General features: G+C 45.4%; 1 protein-coding gene across 1 annotated transcript; it reads left to right on the forward strand.

The window, feature by feature from the left end:
- The first annotated feature begins 663 nt into the window (after positions 1–663).
- Positions 664–25,869, forward strand: RUBCNL (rubicon like autophagy enhancer). Its single transcript, XM_060080038.1, has 13 exons — positions 664–1,201; positions 4,424–4,506; positions 4,965–5,175; positions 9,571–9,672; positions 10,112–10,172; positions 10,745–10,874; positions 12,590–12,735; positions 14,648–14,712; positions 20,127–20,365; positions 21,673–21,734; positions 23,358–23,511; positions 24,487–24,577; positions 25,748–25,869. Exons 1-13 carry the CDS (start codon positions 664–666, stop codon positions 25,867–25,869), a joined length of 2,004 nt encoding a protein of 667 aa, XP_059936021.1.
- Positions 25,870–27,348: the final 1,479 nt, after the last annotated feature.

The following is a 27,348-nucleotide window of genomic DNA, read 5'->3' on the forward strand; positions in this document are numbered from 1 at the left end:
AGTGTGGTCTGTAGATATTATAAGCTAATCATACATTCGTATTGCTGTTATAATCTAAGTAAGTATTACAGGCTCATGTAAAGTTATACAAAACAAAAGTTTTTGGTGCTATTGGTTGTTCTCAGTTTCACATGCCACTTGCCTACTTTGTTGAAATACAAACACAAACTAAATACAAATAAGAAACTATGAAAATGTGTCTTTACTTCCAGATGGCATTCCATTTTGAGTCTGACATTTAATTTTATTGGAATACTGCATGGATGTTTTACATTTTGACCTGTTTTTTTAATCAGCAGTATCCTTGTACGACTTTATCCTGGTATAAAAATAATATTTTTATGCTTTGAAATCCCTTTCCTATCCCAATGTCATATCCCTTACGTTTGCTTCTAGTTTTATGGCTGATTCATTTATTAATGTTTTCCTTTTAAATCCAAGCAGAACTTACTGTGTTGTATAGGGCGAAGTACAAATTTTATTTCTTGTTTCTTTGCTTCCTTAAAAGAATTTGGAGTTAACAATATGATCGAGCCCTTGTTTATCGTGAATGATTCTTGCTCATTGCAGGTAAGCTCCCCAGCCCTCTAGCTGACCACGTGGTGAGTTCAAGGTCCTGATCCAACTGCACAAGGGAATTCACACCAGCCCTGAGCCTCGAAGATGGTGTCACAGTCTGCGGGCCAGCAGGACTCTCCTGTGGACCCCTGGGAAGGAATCAGCAATGACCCTGGCGACATTGATGGTTCGCCCAGCCTCCTGGACACGGACGACCTCTCTTGTGCATCAGACATCAGGTTTACGAGGCACAGAGCTGCCTGGATTAACCCCCAGTGTGTGCAGCAACAGCTGCAGGACTCGCCCCTCCAGGTGCCAGCAGTGGGGAACAGAGAGAGCCGTGTTGTCTGGGATGCTGCCTCTCCCTTGGGCCCTTCACCGTTATCTCCTGGGGACTCCGTGGCGGAGACATCATTGTCGAAGGGCACTGTGGACTCCATGGGCAGCTCCTCTGCCCGGGGCTCAGCTGAAAAAGGCAGTGACTTCTCTCTTACCTCAAAGGAAGAACGGGCAGTGCTCCCAGGACGCTGTCCTTGGACGCCTCTGTTCACAAGCTCCAAGATTGATTTGGCTGCTTCCCCGTGTCGTGAGGCTGACAATGCTTTTTTCAAGCCTTCCCAGCTGACAGCTTCCACTGATGCAGGTAACTCTGGTGGGGCCTGCCCTCCTTCCTGTCTGTTCTCACACCAGCTCTGCCCGGGGCTGAGGCCAGGTGTTCCTCACGAGGGAAAAGCTCCTGGGTTTCCACTTTGCCCACGATTCAGGGCATGGGCTCAGTTCATGCGGTCTTTGGCCCAGCACAATGGGTCACGATGGGCGGAGTCAAGGATTCCCCTTCTCCTTAGACTGCAGGGAAATGTCATCTTAGTGATAATCAGTGTCACCTGCCATCGTGGAGCAGGTATGTGCCCTGCAGGAGAGCACCAGAAGTGGTCTGCATTCAGTGTGGTGATGGAAGGTGGTCCAGACAGAGTGGGCTCCAGTTCACACCAGTGCTGAGGTGGGAGAGGAACTCGCCTCCCCTGTTAGATTTACCTGGACAGGGTGTGGCTAGAAAAAAAGTAAGACTTAAAAACAGTAACCACAATTCCTCCAAACTGGAGAAAACCTTTTCCTGTTAAAACCAGGGCTATGAGGTCACACACATATTCCTAAAATACTGAAATTCCTAAAATGAGATAATCCATACCAAATGCCACTGAAGAGTCAATAAATTAGCAATTCTTGTTAAAATTTGTGATATGCTTAGTTTATTTTTAAATATTCATTATGCTATACTCACACTTTGCATTAACGTGTATTTCTGTTGGAATCCTAGTTCAAATAGTCAATGAAGTTTTTTCTTTCAAAACAGTTTTAAAAGCTGCCTGCCTTTGTATATGTGTGTGTGTGTGTGTGTGTGTGTGTGTTTATTTCTCACTAGCGGGAAGCAGTCCTCCCCCTTTCCTAAAATGCGGAGTTTATTTGTTCTATTGAAACTTTTGAAAAGTCAAAGATGGTGACAATCTTTAACATATTATTAATAGTTTAAGAAGAGCAGATTTTGGACAATATTTCAGTGGGCTAACTTTGAGTTAAGAACCAAATTTGAGCAAAATGGCACAGTCTGATTATAGGCCTTTTTTCTCTTTTCACTCACCTGGCCGGATAGTTCTCAGGAAAAGAGTGACTTGTAAATCCACTGGTTGAAAAGTGAGAAATTAGTTTCCTACTAGGTTGTCTCAAGGGAGAGTGAGGAAAAAAACAGAGAAAATTGAAAGCCCTCTCTCCCGCAGGCCACCACCACGACAACTTATAAAGTGACGGAAGATGACCTGTAGGGCCTAGTGTACCCCTGCCCCAAATCACTTTTTGTATTCCTCTGCAGGAAGTGGTTCTGCAATTTCAAAGTATCCTTTCTCCAAGAAAGAAAACAGGCACCCCAGCCGCTTTGTCCAAAAACAGTGACTCCCAGCAATCTCTCTTAGTACCTTTAAAAACCACTCTGTCTTTTGAGAGTATCTCTTAAACTTGGTAAGGGGATTCATTCCATGGGCTTAAGAAAAAGAAGTCCCGAGTGAGATGGTTCTTTCTTTCTTTGATATGCGGGCAGCAGTGGGGAGAGCAGGCATTTGCCACAAGGCCTGGGATTTTCCTGGATCTGCCGTCTCTCAAATGGCAGCATTAGGGTTTTCCTTTTTTAGATTAGTTGGGAGGGACAGACACCTGAGCCTGTCAGCACTTCCTGGGGCTGTAAGAAACAATTCCTTTTGTCTGCATAGGATCTGCACGTTTACAAAGTGGTTTCACATTCCTTGTCTCCTTCAGTTTCCTAATAAGGTTAAGTATCCCAATAATAATAATTATCCCAATTCCAGGGATGAGGAAATTTTACTGCAGGGGCACAGCTGGTGAACCTGGGGTTGGGGGAGGCTGGAACTGGAATCCACTGTCTGATTTTTCTCTGTGCTTTTTCCTCTATCATCAGGGTCCCCAAACTATGACCTGTAGCCAAACCCCGCCAGACTCCTGATGTCACAAATACAGTTGTGTTTGTTTTGTCTGTAGCTGCTTTCTCAGGACGGTGGCAGAACTGAGTAGTAATTGCCACGAATGCTGTGTGGCCCTCAGATCCTATAATATTTACTACCTAGAGCTTTTCAGAAAAAGTTTGCCCACCCCAGATGGCTTCTGAAGCTAAGAGGTCCAAAGTTTTCCAGGCAACAGTGGAGTTCTTGAAGACAAGGCAGAGGGGTTGGAGGGATCCTGCTTGCCTCTCTCTTTGCCACCCCGAGAGCTTTAAAGCCTTCAAAACATCTGTAGCACTTTGTTCTGATTCACCAGGTTGGGACAACAGCGCTTATGGCTCTCACAGAAATGTTTTGCCTTACAAGCTGCAATAAGGTGTCACATGACAGGCCTCATTTTTGTCTTGATGGCGTTCATTGCCAGTAATGGAGTGGCTTAATAAGGATGCAGAATGGCTGAGTCAGCCGAAGATATCCTCTGTAGCTTCTTGTTTTTGACTGGAGGAAGAACGTTTTAGAGAAGCAGTGCTGACCTTTTTCAGATACATTTTGTTTCTGTAAACAGGAAGTTTTAGGTCATATGCAGTGAGTTGGAGGAATGATCCCACAGTTCTTAAGGCCCTGCTTCTAGACTGTTCCTTCTCACCCTCCATCTCCTGTAGGTAGATTCCGTGATCCTCTTCTCTTTCTACCGTCTTTCCTCATTGGTCTCCTCCATTCCCATGGCTCTCTGGGAATCCTTCTCTGAGGATTCCTCCCAAGTTAGTCCAGAAGCTTCTTGCAGAAATGATGACCCTCTCCCATCTGCAAGGTCTACCATCAGAAGGGTCTTTCTTCTTCTGTCATCCTAATTTATTCTAGAATTGTGCTGATTTTTATTTTTTACACTTATTTATTTTATTTTTTATTTTATTTATCTATTTATTTGGCTGCATCGGGTCTTAGTTGCGGCATGCAGGATCTTCCCATGCGGTACACAGGCTCTTTGTTGCAGCGTGAGGGCTTCTTTCTACTTGTGACGTGTGGGTTTTCTCTCTCTAGTGGTGGCACATGGCGCACAGGCTCCAGAGCGTGTGGGCTCCATAGTTTGCGGCATGCGGGCTCTCTTGTTGAAGCGCGCGAGCTCAGGAGTTGTGGTGCTCGAGCTTAGTTGCCCCGCGGCATGTGGGATCTTAGTTCCCCGACCAGGATCGAACCTGTGTCCCCTGTGTTGCAAGGCAGATTCTTTACCACTGGACCACCAGGGAAGACCCTGTGCTGATTTTTAAAAGAGCATTTAAAAGCCACTCCCTTGAATGGTTCTTAGATAATCTTTGAACTTCTTTTTCTCTGTTTTTAATAACTTGCTGTACTGGCAGGTGCTATTCAAGTCAGTGGAAGAACCGTTTCTTCAAATTCCTTCTCACCAGAGGCATTCGTGCTCCCTGTGGATGTAGAAAAGGTGAACACAGCTTCTTTTTCCTTTTTAAAACCACCGAGAGTGTTAATCCCTTAGAATGTGCTGTTCTGATTTCAGTCTGGAAACTTCACTGGATGAGGCATGGCAAATAAGTTTCATTTCAGCATTTGATTGGTAGTGTGTGCACTCAGCTGGGAAGTTTTCCATGATTGATGAATGATGTCTCCCACTGAGGGACCACCAGTCTAGGGTTTCATATCACAAGAAATTCAACTTGGGTCATCTTTTGGTTGCAGTGGGCTAAATCTTCTGTCTCTGGAAGATATGGGCTTCATTTGATGTAATGACCTATGATAATGCAGTTAAATAAACGTTTATATGTCTACGCATTAACTCCACTTAAATACAACTTCTTGATTTTTCAATCTAAGACACCCTCAGTGGAAAAAAAAGTTGATTATGCTTGTGAGAATTTTAACTGATCATCTTTTCTTCTGCAGGAAAACGCTCACTTTTGCATTGCAGATATGATTATATCAGTCATGGAGAATATGAAGTGTAGTATTCTGAGTCAACAGCACACAGAGACCTGGAGTACGGGAGGGGCCAGCGGGTCGCTTGGGAACGAGCAGGCGGACTCGGAAGTGATGTTTTATAGCCACATAAAGCAGGAATCTGGCTCTTCCACTTCGTCCGACAGTGGCTCTGAAGGCAAGTGGGGCAAATATGAGAAAGCTTCCTGCTGTATTTGCCACGTGCATCCCCTCTGTCAAACCCTCTGTCTAAAGCTTCTGGAGTAACCTGTACAATGCCCACCATGTCCGCCGCTTGGCTTGGAATTGGTCATTGTGCTCCATTCAGTTATGAAATCGATGTGCTTTTTTCTTGGGCACCATCCTACTTTCCCTCTTCCTCTGTCTTGTCACTCAGCATCCCTCTTCTTTTTTACTTTTTTCTTTTTTTTTTTGCGGTACGCGGGCCTCTCACTGTTGTGGCCTCTCCCGTTGTGGAGCACAGGCTCCGGACGCGCAGGCTCAGTGGCCATGGCTCACGGGCCCAGCCGCTCTGCGGCATGTGGGATCCTCCCGGACCGGGGCACGAACCCGTGTCCCCTGCATCGGCAGGCGGACTCTCAACCACTGAGCCACCAGGGAAGCCCAGCATACCTCTTCTTACACAGGCTTCCTTCCCCCCTGTAGTCCTCTTTCATTCATTCCGATAACAAGGAACCCATGATGTGCTGGGTGCTGGGAATCCGCAGGCAACAGGATATGCTCCTTCCACCAGGGAGCTGTCACGCTGGAGCAGAGGCTGAGGAAGGGATGCGTGATCGCTGGGCTAACAGAAGCAAGGGTTCAGCGTGGCGAGTCACGGGCTCAGAGCATCTCTCTTTATTCTGGGGTCCAGGGAGCCTTCCTGGACTGGAGGGGACCTAAGCTGAGAACTGAAGTTAGGACTTAACCATTTTCTTCCCATTTCCTAAGTCCGAGTCCTGCTTCAGTCCTAGATTCTTTCTCTATATTTACTTCCTGGGAGATTTCATCCACTGCAATGCTTTTCCATTATTCCTTCTCCCTTGATATCTCCCCAGTTTCTTTGCAGTCTTTCACCTCTCTTCTAAGGGCTTGCTTCACGAGCCTGGGAGCTGTTGAACGCGTTTACCTGGTGGGCAGGTAACTAACTTAACTTGTCTAAACTAGTCATCTGTCACTCCCTTACAATGCCCCTCCTTTCAAAAAAAAGATGAAAACTAAAGCCTACTTTTCCATGGGACTGCCTTTACTTAGCATCTGAATCAGGAACCTTCCAGGGATGAGGGAGGCACCAGCTCCAGCGCCTGGCACAAAACAGTTGCACAATCAATAGATGTCGAATACACTACCTCGCTCAAATTTACAGGGATTTTTTAAAAAAAAGGATACAAAGCATCCCATCGAACCCAGTGGTGGCCAGTACAGCACTGACCAGTAGAGAGGCAGCTCTTGACATCTGTCTTTTCCGGGGTTCTGTGGCTTCTCATTACTTCTCTTCGTGCAGTCGTTTCATTCTCCTTTTCCTGCGGCCAGACTTCTACCCTCCCCCTAGCATCTGGTTTCAGCTCGGCAGTCCCCCTGATGGCTCAGTCAGGGTCTCACAGCTCAACCTAGCCTCGCGGGACCCCAAGTCCACATACCCAGGGAAGAGCACCTGGCCGGGCCTGCTTTGACTGGGTGTCCACAGCTGGTCAGCCAGCGGTGGCCAGGGGAGCCGGGGAATGTGATGTGGACCATTGTCCCCCTTGAGGCCACCCGTGGGGAGAAAAGAAGGGATTCCTATTCCTGTACACGGGGCTCTATCTGTGCCTCCGCTTCCTCATGCCCATGCTCCGTCCTGTTTCTACAAGGGAAAAACATCAGTCCTGACTTAACAGTAATACAACATCCTGCTACCTGTGCCCCAGTCCCACCTTTTACCTGGACCATCACAGCAGCCTTCTGGCCAGTCATTCTGTAACATCTACATCTAGGTCCTCCGTGTATGTTTGCTGCCTTTGATCTTCTCTCTTTACTTTCAGCCTCTTTCCCCTCGTTGATTCTACACACATCTGTTTTCCTAGAACACAGCTTCTAATCCTCTAAAATGGCCTGCTGAGTTTGTTCCACATTTTACCCTGGGATTTCAGCCTTTGGGGTCCACCTGCTCCCTGCCTCTCCAACAGGCATCTCCTGCCATTTGCTTCCCTGTGCTGTACCATGGGCTCCAGTTTTACTAGCCTGTTCTACTCGCTGGCAGACATTTTTCAGAAGCTCCTGCCTCCTTCCCTTTGCTTCCCTGGGCTCCCCTGGATTGCCGGCTCCCCGGGAACAGCACACTAGTTCCTTCCTCCTTCCCATTCTTCAAAAACAATCTCCCAGTACGAGCTCTGTGACATGCTCCCTGATTTGTATCACAGGGCAGGGGTACCATCCATGGGAAATGAATCATAAGTTGTGCTCCAGGATGCTCTGTGATTATCTATGTGCATGGCTCCCCCGGCCCCTGAACTTCTGAAGGCCCATGACACACACCTTGCTTTCTTGTGGTTAAGTGTGTCGGTATCTCAGACCCCTCATGAGATCTTAAGCTCTTTGAGAGATGAGAATTTGTCTTATTTATATTTGCATTCAATATAGTGCCTGGCCTGAAATATTTTATAAATATTTGTTGAATGGTTGACTGGAAGCTCATGCTTAGCTGAAATTTTTTAAAAATATGAATATGTTAAATGAAATTTAAAAATATTTCTACCACCCAGATAAAAATATTTATCTTTTATCACTCTTGTGACATTTATGGTCATAGAGGTGACTCCATGAGGTAAGGCAGGCGTTCAACAAATTGCAGGTTGATCAAGAGAGTATTAAAAACAAAAAACAAAAAACAAAAAACTAGTCAATATCAGCACACACCTCACATAGGGTGAGCGATGCTTCCTGGAACTTTATCAGTTAAGTATATTTTTGGGCCTGTACTAGGTTGCTATGTAAATTGTATGTTACTTGCTGATCATGATTGAAAGAGTGTGAGAAACACAGAGGTGGGTAAAATTGCCCCCATTTAACCCATGAGGAAAGCAAACTGAGAAGTTGATTGTCCCCCAGCTAGAATGGTTTTTCAACGATCACATTTTTCAGTGAGGGTTTTTTTTTTTTTTTTTTTTTGCGGTACGCGGGCCTCTCACTGTCGGGGTCTCTCCCCTTGCGGAGCACAGGCTCCGGACGCACAGGCTCAGCGGCCATGGCTCACGGACCCAGCCGCTCCACGGCATGTGGGATCTTCCCAGACCGGGGCACGAACCCGTGTTCCCTGCATCGGCAGGCGGACTCTCAACCACTGCGCCACCAGGGAAGCCCGAGTGAGGGTATTTCTTTTTTTTTTTTTTTTTTTCTTTTTTGCGGTATGCGGGCCTCTCACTGTTGTGGCCTCTCCCGTTGCGGAGCACAGGCTCCGGATGCGCAGGCCCATCGGCCATGGCTCACGGGCCCAGCCGCTCCGCGGCATATGGGATCCTCCCAGACCGGGGCACGAACCCGTATCCCCTGCATCGGCAGGCGGACTCTTAACCACTGCGCCACCAGGGAGGCCCTAGGGTATTTCTTGAGGTAATAGCATGATTTGCAAAATCATTTCCCAATTCTTTGGCATTTAGGTAGCTTTCAATATTTTAACACTTTAAAAGGACTGCAGATAGCTCCTTTGTGATCAAAACCTTCCTCTTTCACTTTTTTCCCTCTGTTTAATGACATTCTTAGGATAATTCCCCAAACTGGTATTAGGGATAGAAAAGCATAAATGTATTTGTATTAGCTTCCTGGGGCTCCTGTAGCAAAATATGACAAACTGGGTGACGTAAGACAACAGAAATTTATCCTCTCACAGTCATGGAGGCCAGAGGTCAGCCATGAAGTTGTTGGAAAGATTGGTTCCTTCCAGAGGCTCTGGTCCATGCCTGTCTCCTGGCTTCTGGCAGTTGCTGGGGATCCTTGATGTTCCTTGGTGTGTAGACGCATCCCTCCAGTCTCTGCCTCCGTCTTCACAGGATGTTCTTTCTCCGAATATCTGTGTCTGTGTCCAAATCTCCCTCTTTTTATGACACCAGTCGTATTGGATCTAGGGCTTGCCCTGATCCAGTGCGACCTCAGCTTAACTTGATTACAATGCAATGACCCTATTTCCAAATCAGGTTCACATTCACAGGTTCTGGGTAGACATGATTTTGGGGGACATGTTCAACCCAGTACAATGTTTGTCACCTATACTCTTTGCCTCACTGTGAAAAAAAAAAGTGTTTTTCCCCCTCTTTCATTCTGTAAAACTTTGTATTATGGAAATTTTCAAACTTACATAAAAGTAGGCAGAATACTCCTATGGACTCCAATAGACTCAGCAATCTGTTTCACTTAGTCATGTGAATATAAGAACAACACAAAAAGAGCTCCCTGTACTTTTTAATTCTTACAGCTGAATTTTAAAATTTTAAAAAAATCAATAGCCCTTTCATTCCCCAATTTCGATTTAGCTGGGTGTTGCAGGTTGGGCAGTCCTTTTTCTTCTTGTTGGTGAAACCTCTTTCCTTTCTTCTTCTAGGTTGTGCTGTGTTACAGGTCAGCCCAGTGGTTGAAACACCTACTTACTGTGATGTGATGAAAGAGGACTCCAAATGTGACTTGGATGAATTCGTTATCGTAGGTAAGATTTGGAAACTCATGATCTGTGACTAGGTACCCTCCTCCCCACATACATACAGTATGACCTTACGTGGCATTCAGAGAAGCTCCTCCCAAGATCAGACAATGTCCCTGATATAAAAAATAAGATGTCTCGATATTAATCTCTCATCTCATTTGTAGATTTGAATGCAAAAGCAGGTGCTTGTTATGGTCCGATATCTGTTTGGCACCTCAATTATATTTTGATGAAATTTCAGATGGGCATATTTTGAAATCCCATCTTTGGTCATTAGCTGTAGTCTCATAGTAGAAACACAAAAGAATGCGAAGTATGGAGATGCTGAATAACTGGTACTTTCTGAGATGCAGGCAGCTATTTCTGTGTTCTCATAAACTTGACTATGATGAAGTGAAACAGATTAAAAGACCTCACTACCCTTTCTTTGATTTTCCCACAGAACTTGGAGATTTCATCAATACCACAGAGACCTGTGGATGTTCCTGCAGCTCCTCTAAGAGGTATCATCTGCACACAGACCCCCCGGGCCATCACCTCTGAGGCACTGTAGACCCCAGGCCTCTGACATCTTGGGCCAAATTCAGCCAGTTCCAATAACAAGGATTACTGCTTAGAAATGAAGCCATCACTACTAAAGTTCCTACAGTCTTTTTAGAGTGTTTCAAAGACTTTTGTACACATTCTCATTAATCCTCATGGGTGGGATGGGCGGGTTTTCTTAAACCCCATTTTATGGATGCAGAAACTGAGGTTCGGACGAGATGTGCCTCAGGACGCCGTGCTGTTAAATAGCAGAGGTAGGGCTTGTGCTTAGGTCTTCTGACTCTACATCTGGTGCTATTTTCACCACCCCTCCCCACCTTGGTACCCTCAACAAATACAAGCTGCCCTGTTGAGTGTGGAGGAATTGAGTCGAGTAAAATAACCGTCGGTGGGCAGTTGATGCACGGCCCATTGTATGACACCTCCTCTGGTTTCTGGAGAGGGAAGGATAGTTGAAAACCTAAAGCACAAGACCATAAAACACTCCTCGTGAATATAGTGTTCCATTTTTGCATCTCTTACATTTTAGTGTCATTTATGAGTCAAACTTCAATTCGGCTGAGCTAATAGCCAAAGAGTTATACCACCTATTCAAGAAGTGCTGGATGTCAGAAGTTAATTATCAGCTGGCAGGCTCCCTGAATGCAGCTGGCTCCACAGTAAGTATCAACAGAAGTTGACCTTGAATCAAAAGTTCCGAAATTCTCATTTTGCCTGCTGTTCACATCAGATGTTTCTGTCTTTCTTGGTTGCTGGGTGCTGATGGATCTGATGTTTATTGAGCACTTGTGATGCACCAGGGCCTGTGCTCGGCAATTCATGTTTTAATCCTCACAAGTCTCCTATTAGGTAGATGCTACTGTTATTTTAATTTGAAAGTGTTCGTTCCAGACCCTCAGTGGGGCTGGTCAGTGGTAGAGCGGCGGGAGTCGAGCCCCAGGCTGCCTCATTTGAAAGCCCAGGCTGGTTCCCTTCCACACTGCCCGCCGAGCAGGCCACCCACCGGGGCAGAGGACGCTGTGGTAGAGGCTAAAGTCGGGGTGGGAGAAAAGCACTCTGGAAGTGCAGGGAAGGCAGTGTTCCATTTCATCAGGGGAACTTGGGAAGGCGGATAGGCGATCTCAGAATTCAAGGTAAGCGTCAGGCCAGGCAGAACTGTAGCAGGTAGGGGCGCGTGAAGGACACTCTTGGCAGAGGGCAGCTGGAGCAAAAGTGACAGGGAGGTGCGGGGTGTGTTTTCCTTTTTTTTTTTTTTTGGCCATGCCGCAGGGCATATGAGATCTTAGTTCCCTGACCAGGGATCAAACCTGCGCCCCTTGCAGTGGAAGCACAGAGTCTCAACCACTGGACCACTAGGGAAGTCCGCGTGGTGTGTTTCTTTTTTTTTTTTCCTCTTAATATTTTTTTAAATTAATTTATTTATTTATCTTTGGCTGCATTGGGTTTAAGTTTCTTCCAGTGGGCTTTTCTCTACTTGCGGCGAGCGGGGGCTGCTCTTTGTTGTGGTGCATGGGCTTCTTATTGCAGTGGCTTCTCTTGTTGCAGAGCACTGGCTCTAGGCGCGCGGGCTTCAGTAGTTGTGACACGTGGACTCAGTAGTTGTGGCTCACAGGCTCTAGAGTGCAGGCTCAGTAGTTGTGGCGCACGGGCTTAGTTGCTCCGCGGCACGTGGGATCTTTCCGGACCAGGCATTGAACCCGTGTCCCCTGCATTGGCAGGTGGATTCTTAACCGCTGCTCCACCAGGGAAGTCCACATGGTGTGTTTCTTGAGCAGAGTGATTCGGTGTGGTTGGAAAACATGTTTGTGTGTAGCTGGGTGTGTTTTGGGGACAGTTAATCTTAATCTTCCTTGGAAATTAAGCTCAAAAGCGACCGAACTATGGAGGGCATAGATGCTAAGTTCAGGAGTTTTGGATTTTAGATGCTAAGAGGAAAGTATAATGGTTGGGAGAGGGGCCTCTGCACCTGTATAAGCCTGGAAGTGTCTGCAGAGAGCTGCTTCTGGAAAAGTCTGACTACAACAGGGGATTCTGATCCGCAGCATTTGTCAGCCTATTGACTAAGCAGGGTAAGGTTCTGCTGTGCACGAAAGCATTCCAGGTCACACTGACCTACTTACAGCAATTCTGGAAACAAAAGAACTAACTGAAAATACCAAGCAAAGTGATCTCAGCTGCGTGGTGTCTTAAGCAATTCTCCTGCAGAGGGTTTTAGATACAGGGAGGGCTCTGCCCAGGTCCTTTAGTTCCGATGAAAGCAGTTTTCACTTCTCAAGGTAAATTTTAATGTTGGGAACACATTTGAATGTTCTTTTATTTCAGTTCCTGAAATATGCTTGTCGCTCCTAAGTCCTCTTCTGGGTTATTTATGCAGGTTGTAAATGAAGAATGTGTCCAGAAAGACTTTGAATCCAGCACGGACGTAGTGCAGGAAATTAAATTGAAGTCGAGGATCAGAGGGACTGGAGACTGGGCGCCCCCTAGGTTTCAAATCATATTTAATGTTCATCCACCACTCAAGTAAGTCTGGGTTGCAGCTTGGACCCTCCAGTCCAGTTAAAACAAGTTGTGATGGGTCCCACCTGACTCGTTCTGAAAATAGGTGAAGGCAAAAAATAATATACCAAGGGACAAACAAAAATTTGTTTTAGGAAGAGTAAAGTTGGGCATATTTTTCTGAGTTAGCTTTCTTGGCACCCTGTTTATCATGGGCTTTTGGGTCTGTAAGTTTTTTCTTTTCTTTTTTTTTGCGGTACGCGGGCCTCTCACTGCTGTGGCCTCTCCCGTTGCGGAGCACAGGCTCCGGACGCGCAGGCTCAGAGGCCATGGCCCACGGGCCCAGCCGCTCCGCAGCATGTGGGATCTTCCCAGACCAGGGCACAAACCCGTGTCCCCTGCATCGGCAGGCGGACTCTCAACCACTGCGCCACCAGGGAAGCCCCAGGGTTCTGTAAGTTTTGACAACTTGAGAATTTAACTATGTGTCCTTAATTATGAACATTACATAACCATTGAAAAGTAAATAGGCTCATATTAAGTGGCTAATAGTGAGCCTTAAAAATTACATACAATAGGGCTTCCCTGGTGGTGCAGGGGTTGAGAGTCCGCCTGCCGTTGCAGGTGACACGGGTTCGTGCCCCGTCCGGGAAGATCCCACATACCGCGGAGCGGCTGGGCCCGTGGGCCATGGCCGCTGAGCCTGCGCGTCCGGAGCCTGTGCTCCGCAGCGGGAGAGGCCACAACAGTGAGAGGCCCGCATACCGAAAAAAAAAACCCAAAAATTACATACAATGATTTTAAGACGAGACCACTATTTTCCAGTGCAACGTGAAGTAAAAATCAATGAATTACTTTTTTTAAAGGAAAATTTAATCTTGAAAAACGCATCTATAGTTAAGAAACATAACAGAATGCAAATAAAAATATCTTTGTTCTCTATGAAGTAACAAAATCCTAAAAGACAAAAAAACTAAGATGGTACAAAAAAAGGAAATAAATACATTGTATATAAATATATATAATAATTTAAAGTAGTGTTTATTCTGAGAGTAGATGACATTGTAGACAAAGGGACATTGTAACGAAATACAGTTTTTTCATTCTTCTTGGTTGGTATTGAATACAGTGTACAAACTGCAGTTATGAAGGGACTGGTAAGGGTCATTGCTTTCCCTGTGGAGGTGCCTTATAGACTGACTGTTTATTTTTTTCTTTCGAGAGAATGCCAGGAAGTTCTCTGGGACTGCTTGGGCAGAAGAGCCTTCTCTCCAAGCCTTATTGAGGGGTCATTTCCCTTGGTGTGGGATGTCTTTCCTCTGGGATTTCCCTGGGTCCTCTCAAAGGCACATGAGTAGGGTTCCACATATTTTTACCATGGCCACTTTTGCTGACCCTAAACTGTATTAAAAATTTACAACTTTCTCCATATTTCCAAATCCCATGTGGAACTGTGACACTAACAGTCAATAGCAAACACTTCAGTAGACTATCTTTCACCAAAAATGTTCGATAGCATTGTCTTACATTACCTCTTATTCATCTAAATGTCTTCGGATCCATCTGTAAACTGCCCAAGTGCATCATCTCTTGGTGTCTCGTCCCCCTGAACTTTCTCCCATGTATTACGTGCCTCTAGTTCTCCGTGGAGAGAGAATTCTGTGTATGCCCAGTGAGAGGTCTCTAAAGACCCCTTGGTGGAATAGTTACTTGAGATACAGACTTCTGCTTTGGTGGCAGCAGGAGCTTTTAAAAGACCTAGAGATTTCAACTAGAAAACTCTATTGCATAATTCTATTTCTTTCCCAAACGAAAAATGATAAAATTAAGCCCCCATGCCAAGAAAAGTATGATGATGTCAATTTCTCTTACAGTCGGTGAAAAATGCCCCCTTGGCCTTTTCTGAAATGTAACTCTTATCGTTTTCTGCCCTCAGGAGGGATCTCATGGTAGCAGCCCAAAATTTTTTCTGTGCTGGCTGTGGAACTCCAATAGAACCTAGTAAGTATGGATAATGGGTTGCCTGCTTATTAGGTGATAACACTTGTTTCTTAAAACATAAGTATGGGTATATTTTTCTCTCACATGCATACAAGCAATAATTACACAGCAACAAATCTTCTGTTCAACAATGATTTGATTCATAAGCATGTGAATGAAATTTACATGATTTCATATCCATACCCTTGCATTTTTAAATACTGTAAGTTAAAAAGCACCCCCAAATAGCCAATTCTTACATTTCCTGTTTATCCCTCTATACATCCAAAGTTGGGCGGTGCATTGTTTTTGTCAGAGATGCCTTTGATGAGAAGTTATAGGCACTTCATGGTGCTGCCCTCTCTTTCGTGAAGAGGCCACCGTGACCTACAAGGCTCTGTGACTGCCCATTACCTCTCCGACTCTTATCTCCTAGCTTTCTCCCCGTGGGGCATTGAGCTCCAGCCACACGGCCTCCCTGTTGGCCCTTGAAGGCGGCAGGCTCTCTCCTGACTCAGGGATTTGCATTTGTGCTTCTCTCTCCCTGGAATGCCCTCCCTACAACGTCCCCCTGACTGGCTCCCTTCCTTCCTTCCCATCTTCATTCACAGATCTTCCCTGGCTACCCTATCGAAACTGTGCACCTCACCACCCTTCTGGCCACGAACACACACATACACACTTTATATTCCCCTTCCTTTCTATTTTTTATTCAACCACTTATCTCCCTAAAATATTCTTTCCTATTTTACTGATTTTTCTTATTATTGTCTGTCTCCCTCAGAAGACTCTAATTTCCATGAGGACAGATATGTGGTCTGTTTTATCCATTGCTTTCTCTGTTGCTCCTACAAGCGTGCCTGGCACACAGTTGGGACTCAGAAGATATTTGTTGAATGATTGAATGGCTTACGCAGAAGCTAACCAGACTCCTCTGAGAGGGTTTCAGGGAGTGGCCCCAGGGCCTAGAAAATTAGGTTTCACCCCGTCAGAAAGGCAAGTTGCTCTCTTGAGACTGGGAATCACTTGTTTTGCTGTGAAGGCATCCATAGGTCTAACCTGAGAAGGCTGGGAAGAGGAGCTTTGTGGGAAAGGGTTCCTTTGATAGGCAGTCTTGGAAGGAAAAAGACTTTGAGCATCTCCACCTCGAGAAATAAAAATAGAAAGCAGAAATCTATCTGAACTTCCTTCTGCCATGTTGAATGATAATGCCTGCCATGCATCACAGTTGTAACTAGTTTTCTTTGAATGACCCTCTTCCCCGCTAGTCTAGTGGGGACCATGTCTCTTTGGTTAACCACTGTATCCTGGTGCCTCAGTAAATATTGAATGCATGACTCAGAAACTGTGAATGCGTGACTATGATTCCACCAACTTTTAAAGTACTTCCCAGAGTTTGTTCACATGTGGAGACGTAGGCCTGCACCACTGATAATAGCATGGTCCTTCCCTCATGGAGCCTACTGACAGGAAGTCATCAGCCAAGTAAATAACAGGGTGATGCCTGCGACAAAAGAGAAAGGCAAGAGTGCTATGGGATTTATAGCCAAGGAACTTAATCTGGGCTCAGGGGGCTGGGAGTGAAAGGTTTCATAAAGAAGCGATTGTCCCCAAAGGAGAGAGAGAGAGAGAGCGAGCGAGCGAGCGAGCGCGAGAGAGAGAGAGAGAGAGAGAGAGAGAGAGTGTGTGTGTGTGTGTGTGTGTGTGTGTCTGTGTCTGTGTCTGTGTGTGTGTCTGTGTACGGGTTGGGGGGGTCACCATATGTAAAGGGCCCAAGGCTACTGCAAAGAAGTCCTGTATGACTGGATAGTAGGAACAAGATCAGACAACATGCTGCAGAGGTAGGCAGAGCACAGAATGCAGGAGCGTTAGCAACCGTGGAAATCATTTTGGACTTTTCCCATGAACTTCCTATAGTTTTTAGGATAATTTTAACTTTTCATTTCGAGATATTTTTAGACTTACAGAGGAGTTGCAAAAACAGTACAGGCACATCCCATATACCCTTTACCTACCCTTCACCTTATAATAATCATAGTATAATTATTAAAACAGATACATTAGCATTGATACAATCCTAGTAACTAACCTACAGGGTTTATTTGGGTTTCACTAATGACCGCTATCCGTTCCAGGGTCCAATCCAGAATTCCACATTGAATTTAGTTGTCGTGTCTTCTTGCTCTCCTCCAATCTCACACAAACTGAATCATTTGAAACGTAAGCAGCAGAAAGGATGGGATTTGACCCTTTAGCAGGTCCTAAAAATAAGGATGATGAGCAGCTATCCCACCAGAGAAAATTAATAACGATTCTCTAATACTGTCTAATACTAGTCCGGATTCATTCATGGCCCTCAAGATGATGTTTATGGCTAGTTTGTCCACCCAGTTTCCAACCAAGTTTCATACATTGCATTTCGTCATTATTTCTCTTTAGTCAGCTTTATTCTAGAACTGCACTGTCCAGTATGGTAGCCACTAGCCCCTGCGGCTACTGAAAATTAAAATTAATTAAAATTAAAAATCCAGCTCCTCAAGCACACAGGTCACCTTTCAAGTGCCTAGCAGCCACCTCTGGCCAGTAGTGACTGTATCGGACAGCACAGATCGAGAACCTTTCTGTCCTCACAGAAAGCTCTGTTGGACAGCGCTGTTCTAGAATTTTTCCCTCTTATTTTTTTTCTATGACACTGACTTTTCCTGAGACGAGAACAACTGTGGTTCAGAGCAGAGTTTCTCAACCTCAGTGCCATTGACTTTGTTATGTGTGGGGGATGGGGTGGGAGAGACTCTGCTGTGCATTGTTGGGAGGGGCATGGGAGAGACTACCCCATGAGTTGTAGGAAGCTGGGCAGCATCACTAGATGCCTCTAGCAGCTCCCTAGTGGTGACAACCAAAATTGTCTCTAGACATTTCCAAATGTCCCTTAGGGGGAAAATCACTCCTGATCGAGAACCGCGGGTTTAGGGTGCTTTGTTTTGTTCTGTTTTAATTCAAGGACTGAGGAAACCAAAAGAGTTGGACATAATTCATTCTGTATTGATAGTATAATGCTTAGTATGCATTCAATGAAATTTGGTGAATGAGTGACTGGATGTTGAAACATTAGGATTTTAGATGTTAGGGAAAGATGTGTTCTAACAGGAAAAGGCGTTGGCCCCTTCTGTCCTCTGTCTTCACATCTTGCTAAGTTCGATCAGAAAACTAGAGTTCAGGGGCCAGGATATGCCTGTGTTTTTCCCGTTTAATATAAAGTGTGTTGAGGCCCTATCATCCGCAAAATAATACTCATTCTTCTTCAAATCAGAGATCTTAATCCAAGGTGGGAAATAGACACAGTACAGTAGACTTATCAATGTTTCAAATTTGAGAGCTCAGGCATAAATCATTAAGCACTTAATAAGTTCTTCACAAATAATTTGTCAACCCTAGAGAAGTGTCATATGTTAATTTAGAGTTTGATAATAGCGTACGTGCATATGTACTTACTGTTGACCCTCATCATTCACGAATTCCGTATTTGCAAATTTGCCTACTCCCTGAAATGTACTTGTGACTCCAAAATCAGTGCTCACGGTGTTTTCACGGGCATTCACAGGTATGTGCAAAGCACCGAAAAATTTATCGCCTGAAATGTGAGTTGCCGGATGCACTTGCTCTCAGCTGAGATTGAACAAGGCAGCTCTGCCTTCTTGTTTCAGCTCTCATGCTGTAAACAAGTCCTTTTCACAGTTTATTTAGTGCCATGTGTTCTTACATTTTTGCATTTTGGGGTGGTTTCAGCTGTTTAAAGTGGCCCCCAAGCATAGTGCTGAAGTGCTGTCCAGTGTCCCTAAGCACAGGAAGGCTGTGATGTGCCTTAAGGAGGAAATCAGCTTCCTTCATGAATGATAAATGTCAGCCTCGGCTCATCTTAGACCCTAGGCTTGAGAGAGGAGCACATAGGAGCCTTAACTGAACTGCCATTTTCTTTCTTAAGCCGGGTGGTGGGCACCCAGGTATTGGTTGCATTAATTTCTATACCTTTTGTTTGTCAATATGTTTTATTAACAATATTTCCAAAAGCAATACATGTTCATTTTAGCCAATTAAAAAGTGCAAAGAGGGCTTCCCTGGTGGCGCAGTGGTTGGGAGTCCGCCTGCCGATGCAGGGGACATGGGTTCGTGGCCCGGTCCGGGAAGATCCCACATGCCGCGGAGTGGCTGGGCCCGTGAGTCATGGCCGCTGAGCCTGCGTGTCCGGAGCCTGTGCCCCCTAACGGGAGAGGCCACAACAGTGAGAGGCCTGCGTACCGCAAAAAAAATAAAAAAGTGCAAAGAGCAAAACTCCCTTCTTTCCCCCACCCTCTAGAAGTATTCAGTGATGGCTTTTTGGTGGGCACTTTTTTGGACTGTGTGTGGTTATTTTTAAAAACAAAATACAGATCACATTATACACTCCTATACCTGGACGTCCACTGCCCACACTCTTCCCTGTATTTCATAGGCCCCCCGGGCATCTCACTGTTGAGTGCGCCATGTTTATTTAACGAGTTGCTTCTTAATGGATATTTAGATTGCCCCCCCCATCTATTATAAATGTGTTGTAATGAACACTTTTCTCTATTGCCACACGTGCAAGTTAGCATTTCTGTCTAATGCTGCAGAATTAAGATTACTGCCTCATGTTTAAGAATTGAACGGTATCATGGAAATGTCCTAAAAGGTAGCCTCTCCTGTCAGCCCTGTGAGTGAGTGCCCACCACTCTACACCTCACCAGCTCTGGATCTCTTAAATGTGTGACAGTCTGAGGCAAAGCCAAGTATTTCACTCCTTTTATATGCATGTCTTTGTTACTGAGACTGAGTGTTTTTTACATCTTTACTGGTTGTGTTTCCTCTTCCTATGTATTCCCAGCCTCTGTGCATGTTTTTATTTTTTTCCTCACTGATTTATTCAGGAACTCTTTGGGGTGCTACTTCCTAACTGTCTACATAGAGTGCGTTATCATTTCCAAAGCATTTTTTATATGTGTGATATCACAGAATCCAGTTCTGAGTTGTTTTCGTGGCTTCAGGACAGTTAGCCTGAAGAGATTCGGGCTTGTAAGAGTCTTCCTGCCAGTAAGGGGTTGAGTCTGGACTCCTACCAAATCCCCAGACCCTGAATCTCATATTCTTTTGACCACACGTCAGTTTAAAAGGCCCATCTTCCAAATCCACGAGCGTTTCGGGAGGGTTCTATTTCCCCACATCTGTTACACGAAAGCAAAGCTCATGAATGGCCATGACTCAAGACCTCCGGTGTCTGCCAGAGCTTCCCCACCACGGCTTCAGCGTCGTGAAAACAACGAGCTGAGTCTTGCCCTTGGGTGGGAATTGGAGGTGGGGACAGGCAAGGGTTGGTTTCCAGCGTCAGGTCATCAGTGATCATCCTTCTGTGTGTCCCGCAGAATTTGTGAAGCGGCTCCGGTACTGCGAGTACCTGGGCAAGTATTTCTGTGACTGCTGCCATTCGTACGCGGAGTCGTGCATCCCTGCCCGGATCCTCAGGATGTGGGACTTCAGGAGGTACTATGTCAGCAATTTCTCCAAACGGCTGCTGGACAGCATATGGCACCAGCCCATCTTCAATTTGCTGCACGTTGGCCATGGCTTGTATACGAAGGCCAAGGAGCTGGATAGAGTGAGGGTGAGCAACTGCCTTTCTGGGGAAGGGAGTCCGGCGGCTGAAAGGGTCCTGTGGCAGTAAATGGACATCTCCCCCAGCTCAGGGCATCCAGACAGACCCTCAAAGGGGCGGATTTCCCATCCAGCGGACGGAGCTTATGCTTCAGAGACCCTCGCCTGCTTGGGCTCTTTCCGTGGTCCCAAACCGAATTTCACATTTATGCATAGTTTTCATTTATACCTAGCTTTTGAATTTTATTATCTTTTGAATAAAAATTGTATGTGTTTAAGGTATACAACATGATGATTTGGTATACATATACATAGTGAAATGATTGCTAGTCAAGCTAATGAACATATCCATCCCCCCACACAGTTACCTTTTGGGTGGGTGTGGTAAGAACACCTGAAATTTACTCTCTCAGCAGATTTCCAGTATTTAATATAGTCTCATGAACTGTAGTCATCATGCTATACATGAGGTCTCTAGACTTTTCCTACCTAACTGCAACTCTCTACCCTGGACCAGCATCTCCCCATTTCCCTCACTTCTTCCCCCCTAGGAACCACCCTTCTAGTCGCTGCTTTTTTTTTTTTCTTTTTTTTTTTTTTTTTTTTTCAGTATGTGAGCCTCTCACTGTTGTGGCCTCTCCTGTTGCGGAGCACAGGCTCCAGACGCGCAGGCTCAGCGGCCATGGCTCACAGGCCCAGCCGCTCCGCGGCATGTGGGATCTTCCCGGACCGGGCATGAACCCATGTCCCCTGCATCGGCAGGTGGACTCTGAACCACTGCTCCACCAGGGAAGCCCTAGTCTATGCTTTTATGTACTTGACTTTTTTAGATTCCACGTATAAGTGAGATCATGCAGTTTTCGTCTTTCTGTGTCTGGCTTATCTCACTTAGCATGATGTCCTCCAGGTTCATCCATGGTGTCTCAAATCGCAGGACCTCCTCCTTTTGTATATAGTTTGGTGTTTTTCTTAAAGAAGGCCCCCAACATTGTATAAGCTTCAGGTTCCCCAAGACCTGGGTCCGTCCTGGACCCTCTGTAGATCTCTGGACTCAGTAATGAACCCCTGCTATAAAGACTGTATTTCAAAGGCTTATTTTCTAGATTTGTAGCATTTCAAGGTTAGAAGTAACATTTAATTTTGACTTATACATGTCCAGTGTTATTTGTTTTTAACATCTTTATTGGAGTATAATTGCTTTACAATGGTGTGTTAGTTTCTGCTGTATCACAAAGTGAATCAGCTATACGTATACATATATCCTCCAGTGTTATTTTATCACATTTACTTTTTCCCCTGTTTGGTTCCTCACATCAGGAAATCCAGGAGCAGCTATTTCATATCAGGAAGCTGTTGAAGACCTGCAGGTTTGCTGAAAGGTGCTACTGCTGGCTGGGACTGGCGGGCGGGCCTGTGAATGGGAGGTCTGATAACCCCACGCACTTGTTGAACCTTTGTGCCTCAGGCCCAGCTCCTCCAGTACAGAGAAGTCACCCTGTGACTCTCCTTGGGGATGCGGACCCCCTCCTGAATGTTGCTAAGCCTTCTAACTCACTAGCAGGGAATTTAACATGTTAAGAAGAATGGACCAGTATAAGGATGAAACAACTCTAGCCAGTGGGCTATTATTATTATTATCATTATTTTAAATTGCGATAAAATACACATAACATACAATTTACCATCCTAACCCTTTGTAAGTGTCCAGTTAAGGGGTTAAGTACGTTCACATTGCTGGCCAACCATCACCACCATCCACCCACAGAACTCTTTTCATCTTGTAAAACTGAAACTCTGTACCCATTCAACACCATCTCCCCAGCCCCCATTCCCCCAGCCCATGGGAACCACCCTTCTATTTTCTGCCTCTATGATTTTGACTATTCCAAGTACCTCATATGAGTGGAATCAAACAGTATTTGTCGTTTTGTGGCTGGCTTATTTCATGTAGTATCATGTCTTTAAGCTTCACCCCACGCTGTGGCCTGTGTCAGGATTTCCTTCCTTTGTAAAGCTGAATGACATTGCATTGTATGTATATTCCACCTTTTGTGGATCCATCCATCCTTCTTGGGTTGCTTTCTTTTGCTTATTGTGACTAGTGTTGCTTTGCTGATAGAGAGGCATGTCAAATTTTATTGGCTGTGTAATAGTCTGTACTATGATGTGGTATTAAGTATTGTCCTATTACGGAACACCTCATACATTTTAAATATCTTTTGTTATTAAAAAAAAAAAAAGCACTAAGCTTTAGCTGAATCTCTGACCACATCCATAGGTATGGCCTGAGGATGAACTTCTGAAGGCCATGGCCATAAAGGTACAGGCATGAATTTAGCAGAGAGATTTTGTTTTGTTTTGTTTTTTTGCGGTACGCGGGCCTCTCACTGCTGTGGCCTCTCCCGTTGTGGAGCACAGGCTCCGGACGCGCAGGCTCAGCGGCCACGGCTCACGGGCCCAGCCGCTCCGCAGCATGTGGGATCCTCCCGGACTGGGGCACGAACCCGTGTCCCCTGCATTGGCAGGCGGACTCAGCCACCGCGCCACCAGGGAAGCCCAAGATGGCTGAATCTTAATCTCAGTGCTGGACCAGTGGTTTGGGAGTCACAGTAACTCTCCTGAGGCATCACTCAGTGATGCTGATGGACTTGAAATTTAGTGGAAATGAATCAAGTGGTACTTTTTATCTCAGTACACGTTTTCAGGACTGGAAAAACAAATTTTTAGTTTTCTTTTGCTCATGGTGCACATGGGCAGGCTGCCAGAGCCACTTTTCTTGTTCAGCTTTTTGAAATTCGGCATTCATGGAATTTTAACTTCCTGGCTTCCAAGCAGATTTGCAAAATATAAAGTGGGGAGTAAAGTTAACTTGTTCCTGGGGCTATTTTTTTTAAAGTTGAGTTCAAAATATTCAGTGTCAGTGCCAGGAAGAAACATCCCCCTGTTTCTGCCCTTGCCTGTGTCAGGGGGGTTTGATTTCCCCTTGGTTTCCTCTCCAGCAGCACATTAAAGGAGTTTGAACAGGTGCCAGGACACTTGACTGATGAGCTTCACCTGTTCTCCCTGGAGGACCTGGTCCGGGTCAAGAAAGGGCTGCTGGCGCCCTTGCTCAAGGACATTCTGAAAGTTTCCCTCGCGCACGTGGCCAGCTGTGAGGTGAGGTTTGTCTGCCCTGGTGGGTGCATCCCTGAACGGTCCCTTCTGTGGCCAGGCCTGGGCAGGGTGTTCTGCACTTGCCTCCTTTAACCCTCACAAACTCGGAGGAAAGTACCAGCAACACTATTTGCAGATGAGAAAAAATGAGGTTCAGAGCTGTTAAGTACCAGACCAAGAGCATCCTACTGGGATGCAAGCCTGGGCCAAGCGACTTGTAGTCTGGGCGCCCAGCGCTGTGTGGGGCCTCCCTCGACTCCCATCTGCCCTGACATGCCAAATGCAGCTGTGTAGACTCAGGATCCAGTGGATCAGGACCTCTGTGTCTTCACAGCCTGACAAATTGCAGGGGAGCCATCAGAAACAAAATGAGATTGTTTAAGAACACCTATTTAAAATCATGATCTTTCTCTGGTGCCTCAAACTGCCCTGATGTGCAATTTCTCCAGACAAAACAAATGCACATTTATTGTTCTGATTCTTCCACTGTGGCAGGATATAGCATCCCGTTCCTTCTAGAGGCTAGAATCATACACATTTAAACATTGGTGTTTACAGAACTCTGTATGTCATTAGAACGCTTGTATAGTCAGAGTAGCTTACAGTCTTGGCTTATAGAATACCAAACTGAAATCTTTACATCATCTGCCATAGACAAGCTTTTTAATTGTTACGTATATCCATGACATTCAGTGGCCTTGTGCAAATATGATATGTTGCTTAGGCATATCTTTTGTCCTACGCAGAATGTTTCATTTGACTTCTATGAAAATTACAATTCATGAATTTATATAAACGTTTTAAATGCAGAAACTTGTTACTTCCACAGTCAATCTGGGGGATGCTATAATAAAAGATTTCAATACCTGGGGAAAAAAACTGGTGTTTATAAAGTTCTGTGAAAGCGGTAACTCAGCTTCTGCGTCAGGAGAAACATTACCAATGAGGACTCTCACTTTTTGACTCCTATTCTTACAGCTGTGTCAAGGAAAGGGTTTCATTTGTGAATTTTGCCGGAGTACAGCTGTCATCTTCCCGTTTCAGACCGCAACGTGTAGAAGATGTTCAGGTATCATAATGCGATAATACCTTAAGCTTTATAGTAGCTTAATAACTTAAGCGCAAAGTTAAGTTTGCTGACTTAAGCACAAAATTAACTTAAGCTTAAAAACAGCTTAATAACTAAAGCACTGTGTTATTTCTTTAATGTATAATAATGCTGGTGTGTGCTTCTATGTTGAATTGGAGCCAATAAAGGTTTGGGTGCACAGGGGGAGGATTTGAGTGGGGCAGAGCTAAAGGATGATGTCTTATGGAACAGGGCTTGGAGACAGGAGGTGGTCCCTGTTTGGCCTGTCCCCCAATTCTTCTAATCAGGGCAAGTTACAGCAGCCCCTGTTTTTTTTTTTTTTTGTGGTACGCGGGCCTCTCACTGTCGTGGTCTCTCCCGCTGTGGAGCACAGGCTCCGGACGCGCAGGCTCAGCGGCCATGGCTCACGGGCCCAGCCGCTCCGCGGCATGTGGGATCTTCCCGGACCAGGGCACGAACCCGCGTCCCCTGTATTGGCAGGCGGACTCTCAACCACTGCACCACCAGGGAAGCCCCAGCTGCCCCTGTTTTGTAATTGAATCACAGTCCATCCCAAGTTCACTAGGGCACTTCTCAGGTTCAACACCTGTGAGAGTGTGAAGGCAGCAGGGCTGGGCAGAGGGAGAAGTTGAACTGTGGTGGGGTTGCCGTGAAGACTCAGTGCATCTCAGGGGAGCTGGGATGGTTTTGCGGCATTTTGCCAGACTGGAGACAAGAGAGCCAGCCAGGCCTTTAAACCTCATACTGACCAGTCACTAGATGCGGGCTGGGGCCAGCAAGGGGGCACGACCTTGATCAAACCAGCTCTCTTTAGTTAAGGCCATTTCTAGAGAAGGGATGCTTCCTTCTGAGCCATCAGCCATTGATGTGCTGATGCACTCTTAGCACCCTGGGGGGTGGTCTTTGGACAGATCTGGGAGGCACTGCAGCATCCACGACATCAAGCTCTCTGAGCTTCATGTTCTACTGGCCCTCATGACCTACTGGGGACTTTATAGTCCCTCTGAGTTTCAACCTGCCTGATTTCTCTTTGGAAGGCTCTGGTTTCTGGGTTCAGATCCCCTCTCTCCCCGGGATGGGGATGAGCGTCTGTACATACTTCAGAAAACCAGCTACCTGTTTGCTGACGGTTGTCCTCCTTGCTTGCAGCATGCAGGGCTTGCTTTCACAAGCAGTGCTTCCAGTCCTCCGAGTGCCCCCGGTGTACGAGAATCACAGCCAGGAAAAGACTTCTGGAAAGTTTGCCCTCTGTGGCGACGTCATGCCCTTGACTGTCGTGAGAAAGACTGTGAAACACTTGTTATGATCACATCTCCTGTTGATAAGATTGTTTTATTATTATTATTTTTATTTTATTTTATTTTATTTTTTGCGGTACGCGGGCCTCTCACTGTTGTGGCCTCTCCCGTTGCGGAGCACAGGCTCCGGAGGCGCAGGCTCAGCGGCCATGGCTCACGGGCCCAGCCACTCCGAGGCACGTGGGATCTTCCCAGACCGGGGCACGAACCCGCATCCCCTGCATCGGCAGGCGGACTCCCAACCACTGCGCCACCAGGGAAGCGCAAGATTGTTTTATTATTGACTATTGTCTATTAAGAAAAAAGATGGCCAATATTCTCTTCATTATATATATTTAATATTTTACAAGAATGCAGATTCTTTGTTATTAAGCCTAGGGTTGTTACTGGTGATTTTGTTTACAGATGTTCAATGTTTTTTGCTGCTACTGTTTTTTTAAGGTTTTTTTTCTTTTGATACTTCTTAAATTATATTTGAATAGTTGTATTTAGCTAATGGTGGAGCCTATTTTTTATGAATTGTAACTGACAAGACAAATGACTCAGTTTCTCTTCCCATAAAGCTTGTTTTGTGAAAGGGATTGGTACTTTCAAGGAACAAAAAGGCAAAAAAAATCTGTTTTGCTCAGGCTTTTTTTCCAACTTAAATTCAATTTTGTAATTGTATCAGTCTTACAGATTTACTTATCCCAGGGTTTGTACAGAGGATACGTATGACTTCTGCAGTTACATCTGTGTTAAGATGAGTTTGAGATGCTTAGCGGTGTATGCAGGTGCCATTTGAAGTAGTTGCCACTAGATGGCGCTCTTTCAGGTGGCACAAATCAAACCTGTATTTGTCACCTCTGCTCCACAAAGTCAGGGGACGCATGGGTGGGTAGAACTCTCAGGGTTTTGTCTCATAGATATAAAATTGACCATAAGATATTTGAAGACTTAAATACGCTGTGGGGAAATGCTGTTAATGAACACAATGTGATTATAGTAATAACTTTAAAATCATAGACATTCCATTAACAAGGTTAAGTGAATCACTAAACCTTTATAAATTTCTTTTTCCTAATATTTCTTATATTTACATGCTTTTCTTACACCTCCTATATACTTTTTCCTTCTTGAGAAAGGGCCCTGGGGCTGGGTCCCTTCTCGGCACATCTTTAGTCTGGAACGTGGTGTCATGTCCCCGGGATTCTCACGCCCTAAGTAAACCTACTCAGAATGAACTTGTCAAACAGCACAGGCGAGCAATAAGGTGGGACAGGTCGTTCCCTTACCCCATCCAGTCGTGTGTGTGTGTGTGTCTGTGTGTGTGTGTCTGTGTTTCATTCAGTGGGATGATATTGAGTACTTTCAAGAAATGAGTGTCTACTATAAATCTGGTGTCTTCTCATCCTATCAATCATTTTCCTGTCCCAGATGCCTCTGCTGGAGCTGTGCCCCCATCCATTATTT

The sequence above is a fragment of the Mesoplodon densirostris genome, chromosome 17, assembly GCF_025265405.1.
Source record: "Mesoplodon densirostris isolate mMesDen1 chromosome 17, mMesDen1 primary haplotype, whole genome shotgun sequence".
NCBI classification, from domain to species: Eukaryota; Metazoa; Chordata; class Mammalia; order Artiodactyla; family Ziphiidae; genus Mesoplodon; species Mesoplodon densirostris.

Bases quoted from the DNA above. Each gene is read 5' to 3' on its own strand.
- RUBCNL (XM_060080038.1), top strand. From the start codon at position 664: ATGGTGTCACAGTCTGCGGGCCAGCAGGACTCTCCTGTGGACCCCTGG. The intron at 1,202-4,423 runs GTAACTCTGGTG...CTGTACTGGCAG, and splicing joins GACAGCTTCCACTGATGCAG to GTGCTATTCAAGTCAGTGGA. The intron at 24,578-25,747 runs GTATCATAATGC...CCTTGCTTGCAG, and splicing joins AACGTGTAGAAGATGTTCAG to CATGCAGGGCTTGCTTTCAC.